The following is a 25,540-nucleotide window of genomic DNA, read 5'->3' on the forward strand; positions in this document are numbered from 1 at the left end:
AATGAGTTGCAATAGGGGAAATAGGGGAAAGGGGACTGACCAACAAGAACAGTCCAAGTGGAGAAAATGCTGTTATGAGGCTCAGAGGTACAAGGTTATGTCATACATTTGGGGGACTGCAGATAGTTTGGAATAAAGAGGAAGTGATGTCTAGTGTCTCCCTCTGTAATGAGAAACTCCTTTCTCCCTAAAATGTCTGAGTTTCAGTGTGGGGGAAGAAAATAAAAGAGAATAACTCATTTTTATCCAGAAGGGTAGAGTAGTGAAGCATGCCATAATAGATAGCTCTGGCTTTCCCTTGAAGCTGAAAATGTCTGATTAACTCATTCATTTATTTGTTCATCAGAGGTCTATTAAACTCTTGTTTTACATCAGGCTACATGCTGGATACTAGAGAGCCAGAAATTTGTTGTAAGACTAATTTGATAGCACTGACTCTTTGGGATCCCATGGACTGTAGCCTGCCAGGCTCCTCTGTCCATGGAATTCTCCAGGCAAGAATACTGGAGTGGGTTTCCATTACCTTCTCCAGAGGATCTTCACAACCCAGGGATGGAACCTACATCTCCTGCATTGGCAGGTGGATTCTTTACCATTTGAGCCACCAGTGAAGACCATAATTTGATAGTATTTTTAAAAATTATTTTGTGCCTTAAATACCTACTATGGAACATACTGCACATACTAAAAAACCTCACTTGGAACAGTATCAATTTCAAAAAAACAATTAGTGACAGCTTTGAGAGGAGAAATTTTCAGCTTAGCAGAGGGCAGCACACAATAGTGGACATGAGTGAATGCAGCTTAAATAATAAGCACTGTTCTAAGCACTTGATATAAATTAACTTCTATGATCCTCACAGAAATCGTGTGCTTTTACTTACAGTTTATTTTAACCATAAACATACTCTTTTGACAGTTGTCTTTCCACACATTTATTTTACCAAGCACTAATCATTACACTAGCTCCCCAAATAACAAAGTTCTAGAAACCTCTAGAAGTAGAGATGAGGTCACTGAGATAGTTGAGGGTGACAGAAATAATCGTTTTCTGCCAAATAGAAATTTTTCAAACTGCCAAAGAATTGTCCAGAAAAGGGAGCCAAAAAAGGCAGATCAGGCAGTCTCTCCCCAGGCTGGCCATAAACTCGAGAGTCTCTTTGACCTCTGTCTACCAACATGAGCAGCTACATCAGCCTAAAGGCAGGCTTGAAACAAGGTCAGACCATCTCAAGTGAACTTTGAAAAATAAACAGTACTAGAAACCAGAGAGTAAGCACATGCACCATTTATCTTTTCACCTTCATGAGGTCAACATGTATGTGTCACGCACTTTCCCTAAAGTGGCCAGCAGAGGTTGGGTGATGGTTTCTGTTGTAAGCATTTGAGCGGAAGGTTATCACTTGTCTTCCTAGACTTTCTTGCATACTCAGTGGACAACCTGAAAACGTGGATGCTGGAGGCCATGCTCTACATCCTAGGAGCCGGAAACAGTCAAGGTCTCTCCTGATGCCTCTTGACTTGCAGGAGTAATGGTTTTTCAGCCTTTGGTGCTCCATCCACCTTGTCCACTTGTGTCTTCTCCCGTAGTCTTTGCTGAGACCGATGTACACAAGACCAGAACCGGACCATGAGTATTCCAGGTTACAAATCCTCTGATGTTTCAGTCAACTTCTTCGTGTGGTATCCGAAGTATTTTCTCCTAGAAGGGGAAAAAGAGAAATAGATTTTTAAAATTCCAAGTTTGATTCAGTATTGAAGTGAAAACATATGCCTATTAACTCTGCTTTCTTATCCCAAGCCTGACCCAAGGCTTGGAGACATGTTAGAGTTGGGGGAGGGTTTGGAAAGGTGAGTAGCATCCTTGGTATGCCTGAAAGGAAAACACCAGCTAAGGACTTTCGTTACACACTCAGGGTTGAGTATGGGAAGAGTCTAGATGGGAAGAGTCTTTGATGCTGTATTTAAATTCAAAAAGGTTGATGCCTATGGAGGTTGCTAACCTCTCCTTTCAAGGTGCAGTAGAAGGGGTGAGGCTGCAGGACCACAGGATAGCTATGTGAATAGTGCTTCAAGTGAGGCAAAAAGGGCCATGGAATAAATGAAAATCAAATCGTGGCTTGTTTGGCATGCTTTGTGGATCGAGTCACTATTCATTGATTTGACTAATTAATTATTGCTCTCCAGGGCTTCCCTGGTGGCTCAAACAGTAAAGAATCTGCCTCCAATGTGAGTGATCCGTTTATCCCTGGGTCAGGAAGATGCCCTGCAGAAGAGAATGGCAACCCACTGCAGTATTCTTGCCTGGAAAATCCCATGGACAGAGGAGCCTGGTGGGCTCCAAAGAGTCAGACATGACTGAGAAACTAACACACACATTGCTCTCCAAGTACTGGCTGAGCATCTGTGACTTATGGAAAGGTAATGGAAACCCTGGTGGCTCAGAGGTTAAAGCGTCTGCCTCCAATGTGGGAGACCCGAGTTCGATCCCTGGGTCGGGAAGATCCCCTAGAGAAGGAAACGGTAACCCACTCCAGTATTCTTGCCTGGAGAATCCCATGGACGGAGAAGCCTGGTAGGCTGCAGTCCACGGGGTCGCGTAGAGTCGGACACGACTGAGCGACGGGACGGAACGGAATGGAAACAATGAGAGAGAAGGGGAAGAATACATAACCCTGCCTTCATAGGCTTGTGGTTCCACTGGGAAGATTTGGCGCACTCCTGTGCGACGTGGAATGCTGAGATATAATACTTAGGAACCCCGAGCTCCTGGAAATTGTATGCCTGGGAATAGTTTTTCTCCTTCCACACCACTACAGGTACACTCCAGAGAGCCACTGAAATCCCTGGGGCAATGGAAGGCAGGCCACCAGTGTCCCTCATTCCTGTTCAGGGAAACTGAGCTCACATGTCAATCCACATCTTCTCCACATTCCCATAGTCATATCGACTCATAAATATTCTTTCAGCAGAAGCCTTTATTTTTTGCAACTCTGTCTCTGACTTTGGAAAAAATTAGTCCTTTGTTTTTTTCCCTTCCTTCTCCTAATTTCTAGCTTCATGCTCCAAATTAAACCTAACTGTGGCCAAGACTTAAGATTAGGATTTATGATGACCTGGAAAAGTAAACTAATAAATTTTGAATTGAAAATACATGTGATAAAGAACTAGTGCCACAAAATTCTAAAGCCTTTGAAAATTCACTTTATTATTTCTACCCCAAAAAATCCATCTGTTTTCTCTGATTGGAATTGTTTTTCTCTCTAGCACTACCAGCCAAATTAAAAAATAATAAAACTTTATTCTTTTTTCTTTTTATTTGCTTATTAGAATTAGAACCACTGTTTTTAATGACAGATTTCTTGAAATATAGTGTAAAATTCACCATTTTAAGAATATATAATTCAGTGTTTCTCAGTGTGTTCAGAGTTGTGCAACCATCAGCTCTATCTGATTTCAGAACTTTTTCATCACTACAGAAAGAAACTGTGTCCATCAGCAGTCACACACAATTCTTTCTCCCCAAAGCCCTAGGAGATCACTGCCTCTATGAATTTGTCTATTCTGGACATTTCATATAAATGGAATCATATAATATATGGCCTTTTTGTCTGACTTCTTTCACTGTGCATAATGTTTTCAAGGTTCATCCATCTGTCCATACTTAATTCCTTTTTATGGCTGAATGTTACTCCACTGTATGGATATTTCACATTTGGTTTTTCCATTCAGTATTCATCATGGAAAAACTTCTGTGTTGTTTCTACTTTGGGGCCTTTATGAATAATGAATACTGCTCTGAACATTCATGTACAAGCTTTTATATGAATGCTTGTTTTCCATTTTCTTGGGTATAGACAGAGAGTGGAATTGGTAACCCTACGTTTAACATTTTGAGGAACTGCTAAATTGTCTCCCAAAGAGGTCGGACCATTTTAGAATCCAGCCAGCAATGTATGAGGGTTCAAATTCTCCACATCCTCACCAACACTTGTCTTTTTTGTTTTAGCTGTGCTAGTGAGTGTGAAATGGTATCTCATTGTAGTTTTCATTTGCATTTTCCTAATGTTGAAATTTCCTGGCTGCAATCAAAGTTATGACCAACCTAGATAGCATATTAAAAAGCAGAGACATTACTTTGCCAACCAAGGTCCGTCTAGTCAAGGCTTTGGTTTTTCCCATGCTCATGTATGGATGTGAGAGTTGGACTGTGAAGAAAGCTGATCGCCGAAGAATTGATGCTTTTGAACTGTGGTGCTGGAGAAGACTCTTGAGAGTCCCTTGGACTGCAAGGAGATCCAACCAGTCCATTCTAAAGGAGATCAACCCTGGGTGTTCATTGGAAGGACTGATGCTAAAGCTGCAACTGCAATACTTTGGCCACCTCATGCGACGAGTTGACTCACTGGAAAAGAGTCTGATGCTGGGAGGGATTGGGGGTGGGAGGAGATGGGACGACAGAAAATGAGATGGCTGGATGGCATCACCAGCTCGATGGACATGAGTTTGAGTGAACTCCGGGATTTGTTGATGGACAGGGAGGCCTGGCATGCTGTGATTTATGGGGTCGCGAGGAGTCGGACACAACTGAGCGACTGAACTGAACTGAACTGAATGTTGAAATGAAGATGTCAAGCAAGCATCTTTTTGTGTGCTCATTGTCCATTTGTATATCTTCTTTGGAGAAATGTCTGTTTTTAGAAAGTACTGGTTCATTTGGCTGCCTCGGGTGCTAGTTGAGACATGTGGGATCTTCACTGTGTCATGCGCAATCTTTTGTTGCGGTGCGCTGGCTCTCTAGTTGTGGCCCACGCGCGCCAGAGCACACAGGCGCAATAGCTGTGGCACACGGGCTTAGTTGCTCCACAGCATGTGGAGTCTTAGCTCCCTCACCAGGGATTGAACCCACATCCTCTGCATTGCAAGGTGGATTCTTAACCGCTGGACCACCAGGGAAGTCCCGGAAATGTCTGTTCAAATTGATTGCCCATTTTAAAAATTGGGGGGGGGTTGTCCTCTTATTGTTGACTTGTAAGAATTTATTACATATTCTGAATACAAGTCCCTTATCAGATGTATAATTTGCAACTACTTTTTCCCATTCTGTGGCTTGTCTCTTTACCTTCTTGATGGTATCCTTTGAAGCAGAAATGTTTTTAATCTTGATGTAGTCCCTTATATTTTTTCTTTTGTTGTTTGTACTTTTGGTATAGAAATACTATTTTTCATAGAACACTTTTGGCATTTCAGTTACATTAGTTAACTAGATTTTGAGAACTGGCTTGTAAATCCAGTTGATACTTACAGTCCCTCTGGAAGAATATATTAAGAAGACCAGCAATGATGGTAATTTCCTGTATATAATTGTAGTGCAAATATGAAGTGTTGTAAAGACTCAGAGGCTGGTGAGGGTCTTGAGCTGGAGTAGACAGGAGGGGCTCTGGGGCGGAGGAGGGACTTGAGGGGGCCCTGGTCTTGAAGGGCCTTAGAGCTGTTAAATCTGAAGTGGTGTTCAGGAACCTATCCTCCTCCATTAGTTAAGGCAGCTTGAATTTGGAGTACTTAAGAGCCTTGTTCAGATTAGCCACTTCCTTCTGCTGCAGTCGCATCAGTCATGTCTGACTCTTTGCAACCCAATGGACTGTAGCCCACCTGGCTCTTCTGTCCTTGGAATTTTCCATGCAAGAATACTGGAGTGGGTTGCCATTTCCTTCCCCAGGGGATCTTCCTGACCCAGGGATAGAGCCTGCGTCTCCTGCATTGGCAGGCAGGTTCTTTTACCACTAGCACCACCTGGGAAGCTCAGATTAGACACTTAAGGGCTATCATATCTGGCGCGACAGTGGAAAATAGGAAAGAACAGAAGTCTTGGTAGTTTAATGGGGCGGCAACTGGTGATTGTGGTGGGCACATGAGCCCCAGAGGCATGATCAGCTATACTTCCCATCTGGTAGCCAAGAGACTAAGCCTGTTTGGAGGCCCTGGGGTCATGCTGGCCATGCCCAGAGCAGACTCAGGTCTTTTCCTGGCCTCTGGACCACCCTAGTAGAAAAAGGACTCGTGATGTCCTAGGGCATGTCCTCCTAGGAAGGGCTGGAACAGACAAAAATGTCCTGTGCCTGCTGAGGTTTAGAGCTCTGGAGTAAAGCAGTTTGAAAAGGTTCCCCTTGTGAGGCTATTTGAACAGGACAGTTTTAAGGAAATCTCAAAGCAAAAGGGTAGGGGAAGGGCTGAGACTGAGGAATCAGGGTAAAGACATCTGTTTTGCCTGATAGCAGATAATTTAAAAATAGATGAAAATTAAACTGCTCTTCAGTTTGTATCAAAATGTCCCTGTCGGAATGTCCCAACAGCAATGACAAAATGTCATAAACCCTGAACCTCTGTGTAAAGATTATTCCCACACCCCTGAGAGAATAAGGAACTTCTCCTAGTCTCACTGCCAGACTTCCGTTGCCTGCAATATTTGTGAAAACAGAAATTGTGTCTATCCAAACATTTTATATCTCAGCATCTCTTCATTTCCTGTTCTGTCTGACCAGTCCCTCTCCTCTCACTTACATACCCCACATAACCTTTGGGAGTTCAGTAAATATTTATTGATAATGAAGATAATAACTAAAAATATGTTCCCATCAATGGGGTAAATCTCTTGCCACTCAAGTGTCCTAAACCCATGAGAACTGCTTCAAAGATGTGTTCTCTTCACTTAAAAAAAAACAACAACCCCCAGAAAAAACCCCTTTCCATGCCGTGCCCCCTGAGTTCTGGGAAGATTTCTATTTTAGATAGAATGCACTTACCCATCCACCATGCTGCTGGATCCAGGGTGAGAAATTCTCTTTCAGGTACTTCGTTCCAAAACCCAGCACCCTGTTCATGGGGTGGTTGTCGACGGTCGTGAGCTTGGCTATGATGTCTATTGCAAGAGCAGCTTTAAAGCCCTGAGCTCTGACCTCTGATTCTCCCCTGGTGTCCACATCCCTTAGGAACTGGTCTGTGATGGTCTTGAAAACAGGATAGGATAGCCCATCCTGGAAGCAGGTCATCAAAGCCTTGTCTTTCTTCAACTGTGTACGAGAGGAGAAACAGTACATATCAGCCTTGGCCAAGGAGGCAGACTCTCCCGCTGAACACTGGGCGACTAAAACACCCAGTGGAAAACCCTGGATTCTAATCTCAAACGCGGAACCTTATCCTGCAGGACCAGACAGGGCATGGACTTTCTCTGTGAATTCCTTCCATGGGAACCAATACAGACTGAACAGCCGGTTCACAGGACATTCAACAAATGTTTCCTAGCACTTACGACAGGTGGTACTGTGGACGATTAAAATACGTCCTCACTCAAGGGGCTCAGAGTCCACTGACACTTGTAACCCAGTGAAAGGTGCTTTGTTAGAGGTTGTGTAATGGGCAGAATCCAAAACCTGGAAATCGCTGTTTTGGCTCAAACCCCTGCTCTACTTATTATTAGCTGTGCAAACTTGGAGAAATTACTTAACTTCTCAGCTTCAGTTATGTCATCTCTAAACTGGGGCGACAGCCTCTATGAAAAAAGTGAAAGTGAAGTCCCTCTGTCGTGGCCGACTCTTTGCAACCCCATGGACTGTAATCTGCCAGATTCCTCCATCCATGGGATTTTCCAGGCAAGAATACTAGAGTCGGTTGCCATTTCCTTCTTCAAGGGATCTTCCCAACCCAGGAATTGAACCTGGGTCTCCCACACTGCAGGCAGACTCTTTACCGTCTGAGCTACCAGGGAAACCCAGGGTAATTTTGAAACACTTGGCCTTGTGCCCAATATGGAGGAAATGCTCTTGAAATATTAGCATGTGTCCAGGATGCTTCAAGAGTGAACTTCAAGAGTTATTAGGGAAACCTTCATGAGTTACCTGAGTTAATGTGAAAAGAAAAAACAAAATCTAATCCATTGATTTCCTTCCATTGTTCTACTCAATTGATTTTACCTTATACTCCTCTCTTGAACGTTGTGTTTCTTAGCTTTCCTCCCTTTTTTTTGGCCATGCTGCACGGCATATGGGATCTTAGTTCCCTGACCAGGGATTGAACCCATGCCCCCCTGCACTGGGAGCATGGAGTCTTAACAGCTAGACCACCAGAGAAGTCTCAATGGACAGCCTTGAGAGCTACAAGGTTCATCCTTCAAATGGGGAGAAGTGACTTGCCCCGTAACTCCTGTCCATTGATGCTAGTTCTGGAGAAACACAGGGTCGTCATATGCCCTGTTCTGTTTTCTGCTTCCTCTGCACCCCTGTCCACCCTCTACTATGGCCCCAAAGCTCTCCTATTTCCTCTTTTCTTTGGTCTGATGCCTTGGTTTCTTCAATCTTTCTCATTCTGCACCATCGCATATTCCTCCCCCATCCTGGTCACCATCCTCTGGGATACCTATGACAAGGGCATTGAGGAGCCACCGAGCACGCTGGGGTGGACTGGAGTGGGTGGCTGGCTAGTTAGCGCTGTTAACCCCTCCTGCAGAGCCCCACGGACCTGATTCCCTGCCCATGGATCCTTGCAAAACAAGAGAGTATGTCCCCAGGCCAGCTCCTGATGGCCAGACACAGGAGACCTGATAGCCACCCATGGGTAACACACAGAGACGAGATGCCTTCAGAAGCCGTGACCACAGCGGGGTCTGCCCACCACCTCCTTACCTGAAGGCAACCCTTGCACGTTCCTGATGGGAATAACCAGTCTCAACTTCTAACTGGCACGAAACCCAGCATTCTCCAGGTAACGCTAACCGTCCCCTGGCCGAACTGCTGAGAGAGAACAGTCCAGCCATTCTAGGGGTAGATTTCAGACAACACTCCAGACTTGGAGCAGCTGTGGGACACAGATATTCAGGCTGCAGGGCAAACACAAGAGTCTAAACTTCCCTGAGGATCAGTTACATGGGGAACTAGATTCATAATTCTATTCAGCGAATTTTAATTTATTGGTGACTTTTTTCCTTTCCAAAAATTCCGAGGAGGCTCCAGAAGGTTTACTTATGTTTTCCAAAGTGATTCATTTTTGAGACCCTGCCAGCATGAAGAGTTTTGACTCCAAGGGAAATAAAATTTAGGACTTAAGTGGAAACCAGAATTTGAAAAAGGAGTACAACAATAAGTCCAGTTCCATTCCCCCGTACAGGGCAGGGACCCAGAAAGAAAACCCATTAGTTCAAGATGCTCCCTACCTCTCTTTCCAGCTGCTCCCCCGAATATTTCAGCAGCTCAACGATTCTGGCTATTATTTGGTCTTCTCCTTCTGTCAGGGGAAAATTACAGTTATTTCTTTCAAGAGAAAAAAAAATGTATGTTTCCAGGGACACACTTGTAGCCCGGTTAGGGAGTGAGGAAGGCCATGCCCTTTATAACTTCCAGCAAAGTAAATGTTACTGCACCTCTTCTGACGACGCCCACAGCGTTCTGAGCACCTCTCCTCCATCCCCTTCTTTCCTCCCCTAGCCCCCGATTCTCACCGTGAAACTCATCACTTTATTTGCTCTAAGAATGCTGTTGAAGAGGCATTAAGTTATCTCTAATGATACTTAGAAGAAATTTTTTTAACTTTTAATTTTGTATTGGGGTATAGCTGATTAACAACATTGTAATAGTTTCAGGTGGAGAGTGAAGAAACTCAGTTAAACATATACTTGTGTCCATTCTCCCCCAAACTCCCCTATGTTCCAGGCTGCCGCATAACATTGAGCAGAGTTCCCTGTGCTATATGGTAGGTCCTTGTTGGTTATCCATTTTAAATATAGCAGTGTGTACATGTCCCTCCTAAACTCCCTAACTATCCCTTCCCCCCTGATACTTGGAAATGTCTCTCAGGTCTTTGGGTTTTTCCTGAGCAGGTGGTCTTTTCCCATGTAGACACCACAAACTCCTATTTGATCATATTCATCCTTTGTGTTAACTGCTAAAAAACTCAGAGCCAAACTGTGGCCTCCTAAGAGGAAGGTACAGTCTTCCTGAATTTGGGGAATTAAAGTCATTCCTAAACCCACCTCACACATTGGAGAAGGAAATGGCAACCCACTCCAGTGTTCTTGCCTGGAGAATCCCAGGGACGGGGAGCCTGGTGGGCTGCCGTCAGTGGGGTCACACAGAGTCGGACACGACTGAAGTGACTTAGCAGCAGCAACAGCAGCAAACCCACCTATTTTCCTACATTTCTTTTTTTAACATTATCTTTCAAATTGGATTTATCTAACTAAAACATGTACTTTGTATGCTGTGTCTTTACAACAGGGTAGAGTCTAAGTAAATACAATGAATAAGCTCTCCCACCCCAAAGGCTAACATGGCAGATGGAGACAGAGATGGCTCCAGTTGGTGTGTGCTGTGTGTGTTGGAACAGGGAAGCTGGAGTCTGCTTTCCCTTGTCTCCAAATGTGCTAACAGTGAAATAATATTAGGAAAACAGTCATTGCTATAGCGTGGAATCCAAACAGAGACAAGCCTGTTACTGAGGGAACAGCATGTTTTCCTTGTGGCATAGTCTCTGAAGTCATGAAGTCCTTGTGTGTATCCCAGAGGAGAAGGGGAGGAGAGGCCAGGAAAGTCATGCCATGAGGTCGAATGAAGGGCAAGGAGGTAGGAAGCCTGAGACCTGTCACCTGGGAGAAGAAGGACTGGATGCTTCCGCCGCCCATGTGTAGTTTTTGTCTGGTTCTGCTGCCCGTTTCTGGGAAAGCTGCTGTAGCAGCAGTTCCAATTTCTCATGTGCCTGGAGGATGAGGGCCTGAGCTTTTGCTTGGTTTGGTGTCGTTACTTTATGTGGCCCAGACACGCATGAGATAGCAGTAAAGTAGGCACACTTTGGGTTTTTTTTTTTTTTGCTCTTCGGGGGTTCCTGCTCTCCCAGCTCCTCACTCTAAGCCCCTTTAGTAGTTTGTGGTCCTGGCAGCACAGCACAGGGTGGACACACTTACCAGTTTGGTTCTGGGGTTGGGGGTCACCACCACGACTGAAGAGTCCTCTGCCTTGTAGCTTGATGTGCTGCAAACCCAAGAGCCAGCTGGGCCCCTCATCGTCCACTGGAGTTTGAGAAAGAGAACCACAGGCTGGATAGTTAGTGAGGGCATGTCAGACTGAACTCCTCTTCTGGGCACTTGGTCCTGTTTCTCTCAACTCTGGGCTTCCCTGGTAGCTCAGACCGTAAAGAATCCGCCTGACAATGCAGGAGATGCGGGTTCCATCCCTGGGTCGGACGATCCCCTGGAGGAGGGCATGGCAACCCACTCCAGTATTCTTGCCTGGACAGAGGAGCCTGGCAGAGTACAGTCCATGGAGTCACAAAGAGCTGGACACAACTGAACGACTAACACCTTCACTTTCCCTTTCCCTCACATCTAGAATTTCTACAGATCGGTTGGGGTCCTCAGTCCTGGCTATTGCTCCAGTTTGGGTGACAACCGACCCAGCCTGATCACTACTTCTCAGGTCTGCTTCATGTTTGGCTCTAGGCTTGGTGCCTGACAACCCTCTGCTTCTTCTCGGGAGCCCAAGGCAATAGTGTAAATTCCTGGGTGGACACTCCACCTACAGCCTGTGTACTTGCTTGAGCACACTGGGCCTTCGCCATTGCTAACAAGGTGAAATCTAATGCTGCATTCTCCCCCCGCCAGCCTCCCAACTGTGAACAAGACTGAGCGCTCACTTTGTACCTCCTCCTGCCCCTCAATAGGAGACTTTTCTTTGGACTTAGCAGTGAGCTTGGCATGCTGCTTCCCTCGGCTGGCGCACTCCCCTTGGCATGGGCTGGGTTCTCCAGCTAAAGGTCAGTGCCTCCAGCGTGTGGCTGTGGTGCCCTGAGTCCAGGTCAGCAGAGATTCCTAAGTGGCGGGACCCTGAGCTGAATAAATACATACGTGCTCATGGACCTCTGCTTGGCCAACACACACCCTGGGGCAGACGCTCAGAAGGGAAGTTTACCTTTCTTGGTACTTTCAGCTCCAGACTGCCCTTTGGAACTCTGGAATACCAGAACCCCTTTGGACTTGAAGCCTCCTCCCTGGCTGTGGAGCTCTTCTGGCGGTGGCCAGGAATAAACGATTTCAGCAACTCGGTTGGCAATGGAAACGACTCTGGGGTCCGTGGCTGAAAGAAGACAAAACGGTGCTGACAGGCCCTTCCCAGACTTTGTCTGGCTCATTGGTATGCACGGTTGCCCAAAATGAAAACACCGGGCCTAGAGGGAAAGGAAATGGCCTGGGGCCGGGCAGGAGTGTGCGTTTGGTGGGGGTGGTGGCATTCTTCAGAAAGCCTGGGCAGTTGCCTGGCAGAGGCTGGGATGGGGGAGGGGCACGCAGGAATGATTGCCACCTTGAAACAATTACCCTTCTGCACCCTCTTTTGGAAGTCTTGCAAAATTAGGGTCCCCTTGCCCCTTTGCAACACAAAAGGCAGTGCTCAGTTCTTTGCTTGAGGGAACGCTCATTACGCTTTTATTTTTATTCTTTTTTGGGGCATCCTTTATATCTCGGAGAGCTGGCCCCTATGCACTTCGGAAGGCATTCAGCAGTGTGACAAGCCTTTGGGGGCTGGTCACTGAGGAGAGAGAAATATCCCTTCTCTTGGGCCGTATTCCTGACTCAAGCCCATTATCAAGGAAACACGGACTCCCCTTGCTCAAATGGTCACATGTCATCTTCCCTGCCTCCACGCCTGCTGGGAAACATGCAGAAAATGTGGATAGGTAAACAGGGATGCATAAAATCTAACCCATGACCCTCAAGAATTTACAATCCAAGAAAAGACTTATGTCAAGCGTTTGCACACGTAACTGGAGAATAAAGCATCTGGGGACATGAAGGTTTAAATGGCTCTGGTCCCCGAATGTCATGGCCTGTGAAGGACAAGTCGACTTGGCCTCTGGTGGAGGACGGGGTTGGGGTAGGAGGGTAGGCAGTATTGCTGAGTTATTTGGGAGTAAAATTTCATTGTTAATCTGTCACTATGTTCTTAACACGTAGAAGCTTGTACAAGCTCTGCCTTTGATACGGAGCAGTCATATCATGTAATGTTTAAGAACAACAGTATTTAATTCATAAGACTTGTTGACAGTAACGGTTTTGGGCCAGAAGGTCAGCGTGCCCAGAGGAACTCCCAGACTTTGTCAGTCAGGATAGATGAGCAAGGCAAGGCGTGGGTGTCATGTGAAGAGCTGGGTGTGACCTCCTGAGGAGCTGCCAGGTGATGTCTGATTCTCTTTCCCCAGATTCTCCCATCACCCTCCTGGGTGTTCACTGACAGGCCACTGATGCTCTGTCCACAATGCCTTCTTTTTAAAAAGAAGGCATAATGGCTTCCTTAAAAAGCCACATTTATCATGGTGCTCCATTGGGTTCAAAAACAGATCAGCAGTGGATTAGAGAGAGAAGAACTGGAGAGGTCAAGGAGTGGAGGATCAATGCTTTTCCTTTCCATTTTACAACAATCCAACAAAACCTACTTTTCCACTTTTAAATCACCTTTCTGCAGCCCAACCAGCCTCCTCGTGAACGCCAGCTACCTACGCAAGAAGGTGGCAAGAGGCTGGATCCCCAAACCAGTGGGAGCCTTCCCTTGTGTCCGCGGGAGATGGGAGAGGAAAGCTTGCACGCCTTGCCTCTCTAACCTTGTGTGGTTGGTTGGGTGATCAGCACGTTCTTTTCCATGGAAGAGTCACACACTGCCCACCTTGCCCTCAAATGAGGCAGATGAAGGCCCTCATGGCTGTCCCTCCCCATCTCCCAGCCTCCACCATGTGGTCACGAGACCACTAGAGGACACAGAGGTGGTCCCCAAGCTGACTAACCTGTGTATCTGTTTCTATGGATTGGAGGAATGAAGACAAAATATGTGCAGGAAAATCTATAAGCAAACACATTTTGAAACTCAGATGAATTAATCTCGTTAAGATTCCCATTCTAGAGACTTCCCTGGCAGTCCAGTGGTTAAGATTCTGTGCGTCCACCACAGGAGGTTCTGGTTCAATCCCTGGTCAGGGAACTATAAGATTCCACATGCCTTGCAGTATGGCAAAAAAAAAAAAAAAGAAAAAAAGAAAATTTCCCTTCTAATATATATATATATATATTTTTTAAGATTTCCCTCTGGTCAGAGTTGATTTGATCTGATAGGCAAGGAAACATTGGATGGTGGAGAGAAGATGGAAAGGCTGCCCTTCCTTTGGAGTTTATTCTGGGGCTCATTGTGCAGTTAAGAAGAGCAGGAGAGTAGGGAAGGCATTTGGCTTGAGGTTTTTCTTTTAAAGAGAAAGGGCAGGGCATTTGGGGGAGAATTCCATTTAGGGGAATCTGCTATTTCCTACTTAGTATCCCTTTTCTTTATCTTCCTTAGTAACAGACCCCTGAAATGTCAGGGGAAGCCGACAGAACTACATTTCTCAGCCTCTTTTGCAATAAGGTGTAGGCGCTGAGATGTGAGAAGTTGGCTACAGTTTTAAGAAAGCTCTCTAAAAGGGAGCTGAATTATCTAGAAAGAAGAAAACCTTTTGTCCTTCTCCTTGCTTCCTCTTTCTTCCTGCTTAGAAAGTAGACATGATGGCTGGAATCTGAGCAGCCATCTTGGGGTTTAAGGTGACTTGGAGGTTGGAAGCCACTAGGTAAGGGACAACAGAATGGAATCCTTAAAGACTAGGGAACTGGCAGATCAAGCCTGAACTGGCAGACTGTGGTTTTCTTTTATAGGAGAGAAAACCAGTCTCTGTGTCAGTGAAGTTACAGCAGATCGCAGCTGTGGAGAAAAAAGAGACTCACAGAAAAACTGGGTTGGTGTTTCTCAAATTGGTATCGCCATTTGTTTTTCTACATCCCAAGGCCTGCCACTACTAGACTTTGGTCTTGGGACATAATCTTATAGTTCTTAGTCCAGCCCGGTGTCTGAAATAGCAGCACAGGCTAAATTGTGACCTTTGGTTAAAGGAACCCAGGGGACGCCAGCTACTGAGTTCTGATTTACACGTGGCTGCAGAGAAACAGAGGGCAAGACCCTCTTGGCCACACGCAGCGTAGAATCAGCTAACCACCCACATAACGACCTAAGCAAGCACGCACAGAGAGAGAGCAGGGAGGGAGGACCAACGTGGGATCAGTAACGCGAAGCCTCCTTAGGAAATAACCATGTCTACTTTTGTAGGAATATCTATAGGTCTACACAGAGATCTGGAAATTTTAGAAAATAAGCAAAAGTCCGATGACCCTTCAATAATCTTGAAATACAGAACATTGTTTTCCTCAGGAAAGCCAGAAAATTAAAGTCTGTAAAATCTTGTTTCCTGGCAAACTTCAAAGAACAGGACAAGCAGAAAAACCTATTTATGTGCCTCTAAACTGGGCTTCCCTGGTGGCTCAGAGGTTAAAGCGTCTGCCTCCAATGCGGGAGACCCGGGTTCGATCCCTGGGTCAGGAAGATCCCCTGGAGAAGGAAACGAAACGGTAACCCACTCCAGTATTCTTGCCTGGAGAATCCCATGGATGGAGAAGCCTGGTAGGCTACAGTCCATGGGGTCGCAAAGAGTCGGACATGACTGAGAGACGGAATGGAACGGAAACTGTTCTATGGAGCTTCTCAGGTGGCTCAGTGGTAAAGAATATGCCTGCCAATGCAGGAGACACAATATACCTGGGTATGATCCCTGGGTCGGGGAGATCCCCTGGAGTGTAGAAAATGGCAACCCACTTCAGGATTTTTCCTGCTGGGAAAAATTCCATGGACAGAGGACCCTGGCAGGCTACTGTCCGTGGAGTCACAAAGTGTCAGACACGACTGAACACGCACACAGGCAAGCAAACCAAAATGTTCTGTTTGCTCTGGACCTCAGATCCCACCCCCAGCAGAAGAACGCCTGGGGGGAGGAGGATTTCCTCAGATAATCCCAACCTTAACTTCTCCTCCCTAAAGTTTACAAGTCTAATGGGAAGTGGAAGTTTCCTTGATCACAGCGAGTGCTCTAAAGCTGTCACTGTGTGCGCTGATTCTCCAATAAGCCTGACAGTCACAACATTTAAAACTTGAGACATTACTGCCACCTGTTGACTAATTATTGACACAGGCCAATCAGCCCAGCAGGAAAGCAGGTTTCTTTTACAATCTGGGCATCAGGCAGAAGATATGGTTAGAGGGGAAGACGTTTATGCCTTGGTCTGTGGATGAAGGGCAACACTGTTAAAGCCTTTCAGGAAAATGTTCTGTTCAATACAATGTGTTTTGTTCCACTGGAAGAAGATTTTGTCAAAATGCTTCTTGGTTGTTTTTTGAGTGGCTTGAACTTTGAAATCTCTTTTGTATATAGCTATCTGATCTTTCCATCCATCTTCAAGAAGCCAATGTACAGATGGAAATGCAAAGGCTCAGAGACGGGAGTTGACTTCCCTTAGGAAGAACAGCAGCCTGAGCCCATCTGGGGATCTTCCCTTTGTATTGGTCTCTGGCACCGAGGATTAGGAATTTGGGCAGCAAGCTTAATTATAGATGGTGGAGCCAGAAAACCAGTCCTGTCACCCATCACCACCAAACTTTTCCTTTCAGCTCAATCTTAAGGAAAGTAGGACAAGTAGGATTGAGAATTGGGCTTCCCTGGTGGCTCAGTGGAATTGGAGAAGACTCTTGGGAGTCCCTTGGACTGCAAGGAGATCAAACCAGTCAATCCTAAAGGAAATCAACCCTGAATATTCATTGGAAACAGTGATGTTGAAGCTGAAACTTTAATAATTTGGCCACCTGATGCAAAGAGTCAGCTCATTGGAAAAGACCTTGATGCTGGGAAAGATTGAAGCCAAAAGCAAAAGAGAGCAGCAGAGGATGAGATGGTTAGATAGCATCACTGATCAGTTCAGTTGCTTGTCATGTCTGACTCTTTGTGACCCCATGGACTGTAGCACTCCAGGCTTCTCTATCTATAACCAACTCCCAGAGTGTGCTCAAACTCATGTCCATAGAGTAGGTGATGGATATTGAGTCACCGACTTGATGGACATGAATTTGAGTAAACTCCAGGAGACAGTTAAGGACAGGGAAGCCTTGTGTGCTGTAGTCTATGGGGTTGCAAAGAGTCAGACATGACTTAGTGACTGAACAACCAGAGTGGTGAAGAATATGCCTGCTAATGCAGGAGACACAGATTTGATCCCTGATCTGGGAAGAGCCCACGTGCCGTGGAGCAACTGAGCCCATACACCACAAGTATTGAGCCTGTGCTCTAGAGCCCATGTGCTACAACTCCTGAAGCCTGTGAGCCCCAGAGCCTGTGCTCTGCAACAGGAGAAGTCACGGCAATGAGAATCCTACAGACCCCAACTAGGGGGTAGCCCCCAGTCTCCAACACTAGAGAAAAGCCTGCACAGAAACGAAGACCCAGCACAGCCAAAAATAAAAAGTAAATAAAATTAAAAACAAAACCAATAAAAGAATTGAGTATTAATAGGTTGGGAAGCTGAGGTTCAAAGAGTTCCCTACCTAAGGGTGGGAGGAGGTGAACCCCCAAGCTCACAAAGAAGGGAAGGAAGCGGCTGCGGGAGAGAAAGTGCAGGTGGCCCCCCGGAGCTTACCTTTGTGCTCTAAGCGCTGCTCCACGCTGGAGCGGGACCTTGGCCATTTCGGACTCTGAGGATGGGCCTGAGGTACCCCCATCCTTTGTCCCTGGGCGCGGATTTCCGGAGGCGAGCTCTCTGAGTCTTCCTCCTTCTCTGCTACCCCAAAGAGGGTCCTCCAAGATGACTTTTTCTTGGTGAGGTTTATGGCCTTCTCACTGGATTGGGAATTTCTGCAGGGCCACGGCCCCGGTGTCCATGCCTCATTCACCGGCCAGCTCTCCGGCCCTTTCTGGGACAAGCTCCTTGTTCTCAGGAGCTTCGGTGAGAGGACAGCAGAGGTGTTCTGGAAGACGTGGTGTTTGACATAGAACTCCAGGATTTTGAACTCCAAACTGTCTGAGTCCTCATCATCCAGGGGGATCTCTTCCAGGTCACAGGGGCTGGCAGTGCACATGGTGGGGCTGCAATGACAAAATCCACATGTGTCCTTCCACCTGGGGGCTACCTACTCTTGGTAGGAAAGGGGAGACAGGGTGAAAGTCAGTAAGCATTTACTGAGCACCTATTCTCCTTGTGGTGCTGGACAAGACTCTTGAGAGTCCCTTGGACAGCAAGGAGATCAAACCGGTCAACCCTAAAGGATATCAACCCTGAATATTCACTGGAAGGACTGATGCTGAAACTGAAGCTCCAATACTTTGGCCACCTGATTCGAAGAGCTTGACTGATTGGAAAACACCCTGATGCTGGGAAAGATTGAGGGCAGGAGGAGAATGGGGGTGACAGACAGTGAGATGGTTGGATGGCATCACTGACTTGATGGACATGAGTTTGAGCAAGCTCAGGCAGATGGTGAAGGATGGAAAAGCCTGGCTTGCTGCATTCCGCGGAGTCACAAAGGGTCGGACACAACTGAGCGACTGAACAAATTCTCTTTGTGCTGGGAGGCAGGGGGTAGCCAGAGATGGAAAAGCCAGGGTGCTTTCTGCAAGTTCAGATTTGCAGAGATGAGAAGATGTGTACATAGGTAACTCCAGACGGAGAGAGTGAGCTAGGAGCTTGAACAAAGATACAGGAGCAAACTCAGGAGGTGGAGGAGGAGCAGAGAGCTGCAAACAGAGGCAAGTGTGGGCTCCTTGTGGTGGATCCTGGGGCTTAGAACAATCTGGGCACAGAGCAGACCGTAGGTGGATTTAGGCTGTGTCCCTGGGCCCTGCAACAGGATCCTCAGACCTGGCCCCACCCACCAGTCAGTGGGCACTAACCCCAGGATGTGGTTTCACCCGCCAATGGGAAGGCAATAGTCCCAGGGACTCCTGAACCCTAACTCGATCCTCTGGTTAACTCAGCAATAACCCTGGGTCTCCCTGGGGTTCCAGAGTCAGCCACCTTGTGACCTGACCCTGCCAACCAGCAGCTGGCAGCCTTCGCACAAGGCAGGGCCTGACATCCAACTGGGTCGGGGGCCAACCAAGCCTACCAGACTGTCCATGGTAGCCAGCCCACCACGGCAGAAGGACCCATGCAGCCACACAGGGAGCACCCTTGGAGCATATAGTGATGAGAAGGGAGTGAATTCTGGGATGCAGAGAACTTTTCCTTCAAAAAGTCACTTCTCTAAGATTGGGAAATGTAACCAACCTACTGACTGCATAGAAATAAGAACAAGTTAGGCAAAATGATGCAACAGAGGAACCTGCTTCAAACAAAGGAAAGAGATAAAGCCCCAGGAGAAGAACTGAGTGATATGGAGATAGGCAATCTACTCAAGAAAGAGTTCAGGGTAGGGATCATAAAGATGATGCAAGAACTGGGGAGGAGAATGAATGGAGAGTGAGAAGTTAGAGTCTTTTAAAAAAGAGTGAGAAAATAAAAGAACAAGCAGGGATGAAGAATACAAAACTGAAATGAAAATACACTAGAAGGGACTGACAGCAGACGAGCTGATACAGAGCAATGGATTAGTAAGCCGGAAGACAGAGCAGTGGCAATCGTTAATGCTGAACAGAAGAAAAAAGAATGAAAAGAAATGAGAGTTTAAGAGACCTCTGGGACAGCGTAAAGCACACAAATATTTGCATTTTAGGGATCCAGAAAAACAGAGAAAGGGGCTGAGAACGTATTTGAAGGCTAATAACTGCAAACGTCCCAAAACAAACAACCCAATTAAAAAACGGGCAGAAGACCTGAAGAGACAATCTTTCAAAGAAGAAATACAGATGGCCAATGGGTACAGGAAAAGAGACAACATTGTTAATAATCATAGTTGCCTACATTCATATCTCATTAATTATTGAAAATAACAGCTAATTCTATTATCACTTCTGCATCTAATAGCTGAATTGTTCTATAAAGAAGAATTTTACCTAATCAGTTGTTTGGTTACTTCTCTATTAAAGTATTTTCTAAAAAAAAAAAAAAGTATTTTCTATCATAGTTATACTTTCTGTTATTAATTTCTAACTTTGGCTTCCCTGGTGGCTCAGGTGGTTAAGAATCTGCCTGTAATGCTGGAGACCCAGGTTTGATCCCTGCGCTGGGAAGATCCCCTGGAGAAGGAAACGGCAAACCACTCTAATGGTGAGAAAATATGACCTGTATGTGATGCAGTTTTTGAAATCTGTTGAATCTTGCTTGATGGTCTATTGTATGGTCAGTTCTCAAAAACACTTCATGTGTGCTTGATCAGAATATGTGTGCTCCAGTTGTTAGGTACATTTATGAATGTGACTATAAAATAAAACTTATCAATTATATCAAAAGTATTATTAATCATCAGTTCAGTTCAGTCGCTCAGTCGTGTCTGACTCTCCGCGACCCCATGAATCACAGCATGCCAGGCCTCCCTGTCCATCACCAACTACCGGAGTACACTCAAACTCATGTCCACAGAGTCGGTGAGGCCATCCAGCCATCTCTTTCTCTGTCGTCCCCTTCTCCTCCCGCCCCCAACCTTTCCTAGCATCAGAGTCTTTTCCAGTGAGTCAACTTGTCGCATGAGGTGGCCAAAGTATTGCAGTTTCAGCTTTAGCATCAGTCCTTCCAATGAACACCCAGGATCGATCTCCTTTAGAATGGACTGGTTGGATCTCCTTGCAGTCCAAGGGACTCTCAAGAGTCTTCTCCAACACCACATTTCAAAAGCATCAATTCTTTGGCGATCAGCTTTCTTCACAGTCCAACTCTCACATCCATACATGACCACGGGAAAAACCATAGCCTTGACTAGACGGACCTTGGTTGGCAAAGTAATGTCTCTGCTTTTTAATATACTATCAAGGTTGGTCATAACTTTCCTTCCAAGGAGTAAGCGTCTTTTAATTTCATGGCTGCAATCAGCATCTGCAGTGATTTTGGAGCCCCCCCAAAAAATAAAGTCTGACACTGTTTCCACTGTTTTTCCATCTATTTCCCATGAAGTGATGGGACCAGATGCCATGATCTTTGTTTTCTGAATGTTGAGCTTCAAGCCAACCTTTTCACTCTCTTTCACTTTCATCAAGAGGCTTTTGAGTTCCTCTTCACTTTCTGCCATAAGGGTAGTGTCATCTTCAAATCTGAGGTTATTGATATTTCTCCCGGCAATCTTGATTCCAGCTTGTGCTTCTTCCAGCCCAGCGTTCCTCATGATGTACTCTGCATATAAGTTAAATAAGCAAGGTGACAATATACAGCCTTGACGTACTCCTTTTCCTATTTGGAACCAGTCTGTTGTTCCATGTACAGTTCTGACTGTTGCTTCCTGACCTGCATACAGGTTTCTCAAGAGGCAGGTCAGGTGGTCTGGTATTCCCATCTCTTTCATCAGAGAAACGCAAATCAAGACTACAATGAGATATGACCTTTCACCTGTCAGAGTGGCTCTCTTCAAAAAGTCTACAAATAGCAAACATTGACAAGGACATCAAGAAAAGGGAACTCCCATACACTGCTGGTGAGACTGTAAACTGGTGTGTTCACTGCAGAAAACAGTATGGCTATTTCTCAAAAACATAAAAGTACCATATGACCCAGCAATCTCATTTCTGTGTATCCGAAAAAAAAAAAAAACAGAAACACTAATTCAAAAAGACACATGCACCACAATGTTCATAGCAACAATATTTACAGTTGTCCAGATATGTAAACAACCTAAGTGTCCATCAACAGATGAATGGATAAAAAGATGTGGTATGTGTGTGTACACACCCGCGCCACACAGCGAGATACTCTCATAAAAGCTATGAAAGAGAATGAAACTTGCAACAGCATGGAGAGTAAGTGAAATAAGCCAGACAGAGAAAGACAAATACTGTATGATATCATTTGTATGTAGAATCTTAAAAAATGCAACAAACTAATACATATAACAATAAAGGAACAGATTCACAACACAGAGAAGAAGCTAGTGGTTACTAGTTGGGAAGGGAAAAGGTGAAGGTTTAAGAGAACGGTAGGGGACTAAGAGGTACAAACTATTGGGTATAAAAAAATAAGCTACAAGGATATATTGTACAGGACAGGGGAAATAGCCAATATTTTATAATAACTATAAACAGAGTATAACCTTTAAAAATTGTGAATAATTGTTATATATCTGAAGCTTATATAATATTGCACATCAACTATACCTTAATAAAAATTTTTTTTAAACCTATAAAACATGGGTTTGTGGACAGAAAAAAAAATTGGCACATGTAAATCACTGAAAATAGTGATAAAGAGGACCCAGGGGGAGACTGAGCAACCTGAGTCTCACCAGAGAAAGAGTGGTTAAGAAGTGAGAGGAGAGCAGGGCACGTGGTTCCAGATTTGGGGGAGTGACTCGGTGCAGAAGGGCTGGAGGGCAGCGCTGAAAGGCTCCAGGAGAGCATGTATGAGGGTTTTAATTTGGACCTTCCTTTTGAGTTGGGCAGCTCTGGATGCCTTAGGCAGGACATACACCTGGGTCCTCTAGGAAGCAAGGCCTTGAATTTGCAGCCAGCATACTATGCTCAGGAGAAACCAGGTAAGTGAAACCAAACCCAACCCAAACCTTTCTAATGTACTGTGAAGACTTTAACATTGTGTGTGTGTGTGTGTGTGTGTGAGTTGTGTAGTGTGAAGACTTTAATTGTGTGTGTGTGTGTGTGGAGTAGTGTTGTTGTTGGAGAGAGAAAGGGCCCTACTTCTTTAAGAAACCAGAGTTTGTTAACTATTGATTCAGGAGCAACATCTGAAAAGGGGAAAACATGAGGTCAAGGTGGAGAACACAACGCTTCCATTGGTGAAAGAAGAGGATTTTGTGGTTTTCCAGGTTAGAAAGCATTTGCGTGCTTGGCCCAACCAAGAGGCCAGGCCAAGGGCATGAGAAGCAGAGGGCCCAGCAGCCCCCAGGAGCGGAGGGTAGTCAGACTGGGCAAGTGCCTGCAACTGAGTCGAAGTATCAGTTAAAACACGTTGGATACCCTTAACAAGCATAGGGTATTTTTCCTATTAATCTGCATTGGGAATGAAGGGAGAGCTGTTAAATAGATAGTGAAGTATTATTGTAAAGCAAAGGAGTGAGTTTCTTTATCGCAAATTGCAGCCCTTCTGCTCTTTGCTGTTTCTATTTAAAGTCAAGCTTCTCCTAATGGAAACGTACAGATGAGTTTTATATATAACGATGATGGAAATGAAGCCCTGGGTGGGGCCCCAGAATGTAAGTTCAGAGCCTGGAGTGGAAATTATGAATAGCTCCAGAATAACAAGCTCCCCGTGAGGCTTGTTATAATTCGGTGACTCAGTGGCCCTACCCTCTTGACCCAGTCTTCCTTTATATACCCTCTTCCTTATCTACAACAAACTCTGGCAGACCTACTCCCCAAAGCTAGGTTACACAGCATCTTTTCCTAGTCTCTCTTCTTTCTTGGAGACTTGCTTCTCCCCCCGCCACCACCCTGCACAACCCCCAAAGTGGTCAAAGTCCTCCGGGTCCCCAGTGGTGGCTCGTCTCCTGGGAGCACCGCAGAGCTGCAGCTGACCTCCAGGATCACCGGACATGCTGTAGGGATTTTTCTAGCTCTGGACTCGTTGGTCAAGCTTAGATTTCAATTCTCTTCCTGTCGCAGGTCGTGGAGCAAACAGCCCTCACGCGTGCTCCGTGATTCCAGTGTCCAGAAAGCTGGACAGAACTCTGCCCTGGCCCGTCCCGGGTGTGAGGGGCATGGAACACCCCTTGGCCCAACAGACTCGGCCGCAGAGCTGACTTCATCGCTCTGGACACACAGGCAAGGCCCGAGTGTAAGGCAGGGGGAGGACACTCATCCCAGAGGAACGTATGCAAAAACCAGCTGACGAGCTGGGTTTTGTCTGGCTGCCTCTCGCCTCTCCTTTCGCACTCTCTGCCCTCTCACAGGCCACCCCTCCCCTTTCTTCCCTGCACTTCAGACCTTCTGGGATCCTCATCTCTCCTCTACTTGCCATTTCTGAGTAGGATACGGTCTTTAATCCTAAGGGTGAAATGAGGCAAAATGTCTTAGTGTCCTACAATAGAAGCTAAATTGAGAGAACCTCAGGTCTCATGAATTAAACACAGACTCAGGCTTTGCGTATAGAACAGAGCAGGCGGGGAACTCAGGAGGGAGCCTTTTAGAGGGGTGGGGGGATTCCCCATTTCACCTGCGCCCGGTACTGAAGGAAGTCTCTAGGAGGACTAGACCTTGTACCCAGAGATGCTCTGAGCTCAAAGCCAGGGACTCCTGTCCTCAGCCCTTTTGTGCTCTGGAGGAGGGAACTAGTGTTTCCACGGGCTTCTGTCATGCTGTCACATACTCAGTGAGACAGGCCTGCATAACATTAAAAATGATTCAGCCAGTTACATTTTCTTAACTCCCCCAGTCATTGTGGAGCAAAGGAGAAATGAAAGGGAAACCGAAATGTCTCTCTTTCCCTTTCCTGAAAACCCCTAATAGACTGTACACTTAGCTTTAGTTTTAGATTCTTACTTTTGCTTCCTGAGACTTACATGATCAGAACTCCTAAACAAACTCAGTAAACATTAGGCTTACCAGCCCCCAGTTAGAGCGCCTAAAGAACACATCCAGGACTGTAGTTTCCCCCCTCTCCCCCCATGTCCTGCTGGGAAGGCTGAATCTCTTCAGGTGTTACCTGGTCTTCAAGCTGTCAGTGGTTGCTCCGGCTTCGGGTCAGGTGGCTGTAAGATGTCTATACCTGCGTCTCTCTCCACGAAACCTAAGAGGAAACTGTGGCCTAGTCTTCTTGGCTCCTAATTTCAGAAGGCCCTTGTGATCTAAGACGCCACCAGAGTGTAGCCCGTTCAGGTTGGGACTGAGGCTGGAGGGAGCCTTAGGAAGGGAGTCACTTCCTTGTTAAGCCCTGCCCTCAGCTATTTAACTGAAGGAGGGACTGACCTTTGCCCAAGTAATTTGACTCTAGGAGTTCTACATCTTTATTAAAGACTCACTGCCCTTTAGGACGGTGATGATTATGTGGGTGTCCCCCCACCCCCCTGCATAGGACTTTACTTTTCCTTTCATCAGTTTCAATCAAGTAGAATCAACCATGTGTGTGCTCAGTTATGTCCAACTCTTTACGACCCCATGGACTGTAGCCCGCCAGACTCCTTGTCCATGGAGTTCTCCAGGCAAGAATACTGGAATGGGTTGCCATTTCCTCTTCCAGGGGATCTTCCCGACCAGGGGGTTGAATCCGCATTTCTTGAGTCTCCTTCATTGGCAGGCCGTTCTTTACCAACTGTGCCACCTGGGAAGCCTTCATCAGTTTAGCAAATGTTTAACTGATCACCTCTGTGGCAGGTATGGTCACACGTGTTTAATCTTCATGGCAAGAGGCAGGTGTTAGGGTTACCATTTTATATACTAGGAAACTGAGGCTCAGAGAGCTTGCTAGTGGTCCCCCATCAGCTGAGTTGAAATCCAAAGCTAGGTCTTTCTGGCTTTACACTATAGCATAGATTGTATTCGAACAGAACCATTGGAAACACTTCCAAAACGGAATCCAACC

The 25,540-nt window shown here is 45.9% G+C and overlaps 1 protein-coding gene across 1 annotated transcript; it reads right to left on the bottom strand.

Annotated features, from left to right (window-relative positions):
• Window positions 1-738: 738 nt before the first annotated feature.
• BCL2L14 (BCL2 like 14) lies at window positions 739-24,854 on the bottom strand. The gene is made up of 7 exons (XM_055396072.2): window positions 24,665-24,854; window positions 17,570-18,015; window positions 11,952-12,116; window positions 10,949-11,053; window positions 9,206-9,276; window positions 6,804-7,070; window positions 739-1,702 (listed from the first exon to the last, which is right to left on the bottom strand). Exons 2-7 carry the CDS (start codon window positions 18,006-18,008, stop codon window positions 1,664-1,666), a joined length of 1,086 nt encoding a protein of 361 aa, XP_055252047.1. The 5' UTR covers window positions 18,009-18,015; window positions 24,665-24,854; the 3' UTR covers window positions 739-1,663.
• Between the last annotated feature and the right edge of the window lie 686 nt (window positions 24,855-25,540).

Source organism: Moschus berezovskii, chromosome 6 (genome assembly GCF_049115385.1).
Source record: "Moschus berezovskii isolate FMDL1 chromosome 6, NW_MosBer_1.0, whole genome shotgun sequence".
NCBI lineage: Eukaryota > Metazoa > Chordata > Mammalia > Artiodactyla > Moschidae > Moschus > Moschus berezovskii.

What these genes read in the sequence shown, in the direction of transcription:
- BCL2L14 (XM_055396072.2), bottom strand. Translation starts at nt 18,008, where the DNA reads ATGTGCACTGCCAGCCCCTGTGACCTGGAAGAGATCCCCCTGGATGAT. An exon ending in CCAACCCCAGAACCAAACTG is followed by an intron (nt 9,277 to 10,948) that starts GTAAGTGTGTCC and finishes TTCCCCTGACAG; the next exon opens with AAGGAGAAGACCAAATAATA. An exon ending in TCCAGCAGCATGGTGGATGG is followed by an intron (nt 1,703 to 6,803) that starts GTAAGTGCATTC and finishes TTCCCCTTCTAG; the next exon opens with GAGAAAATACTTCGGATACC.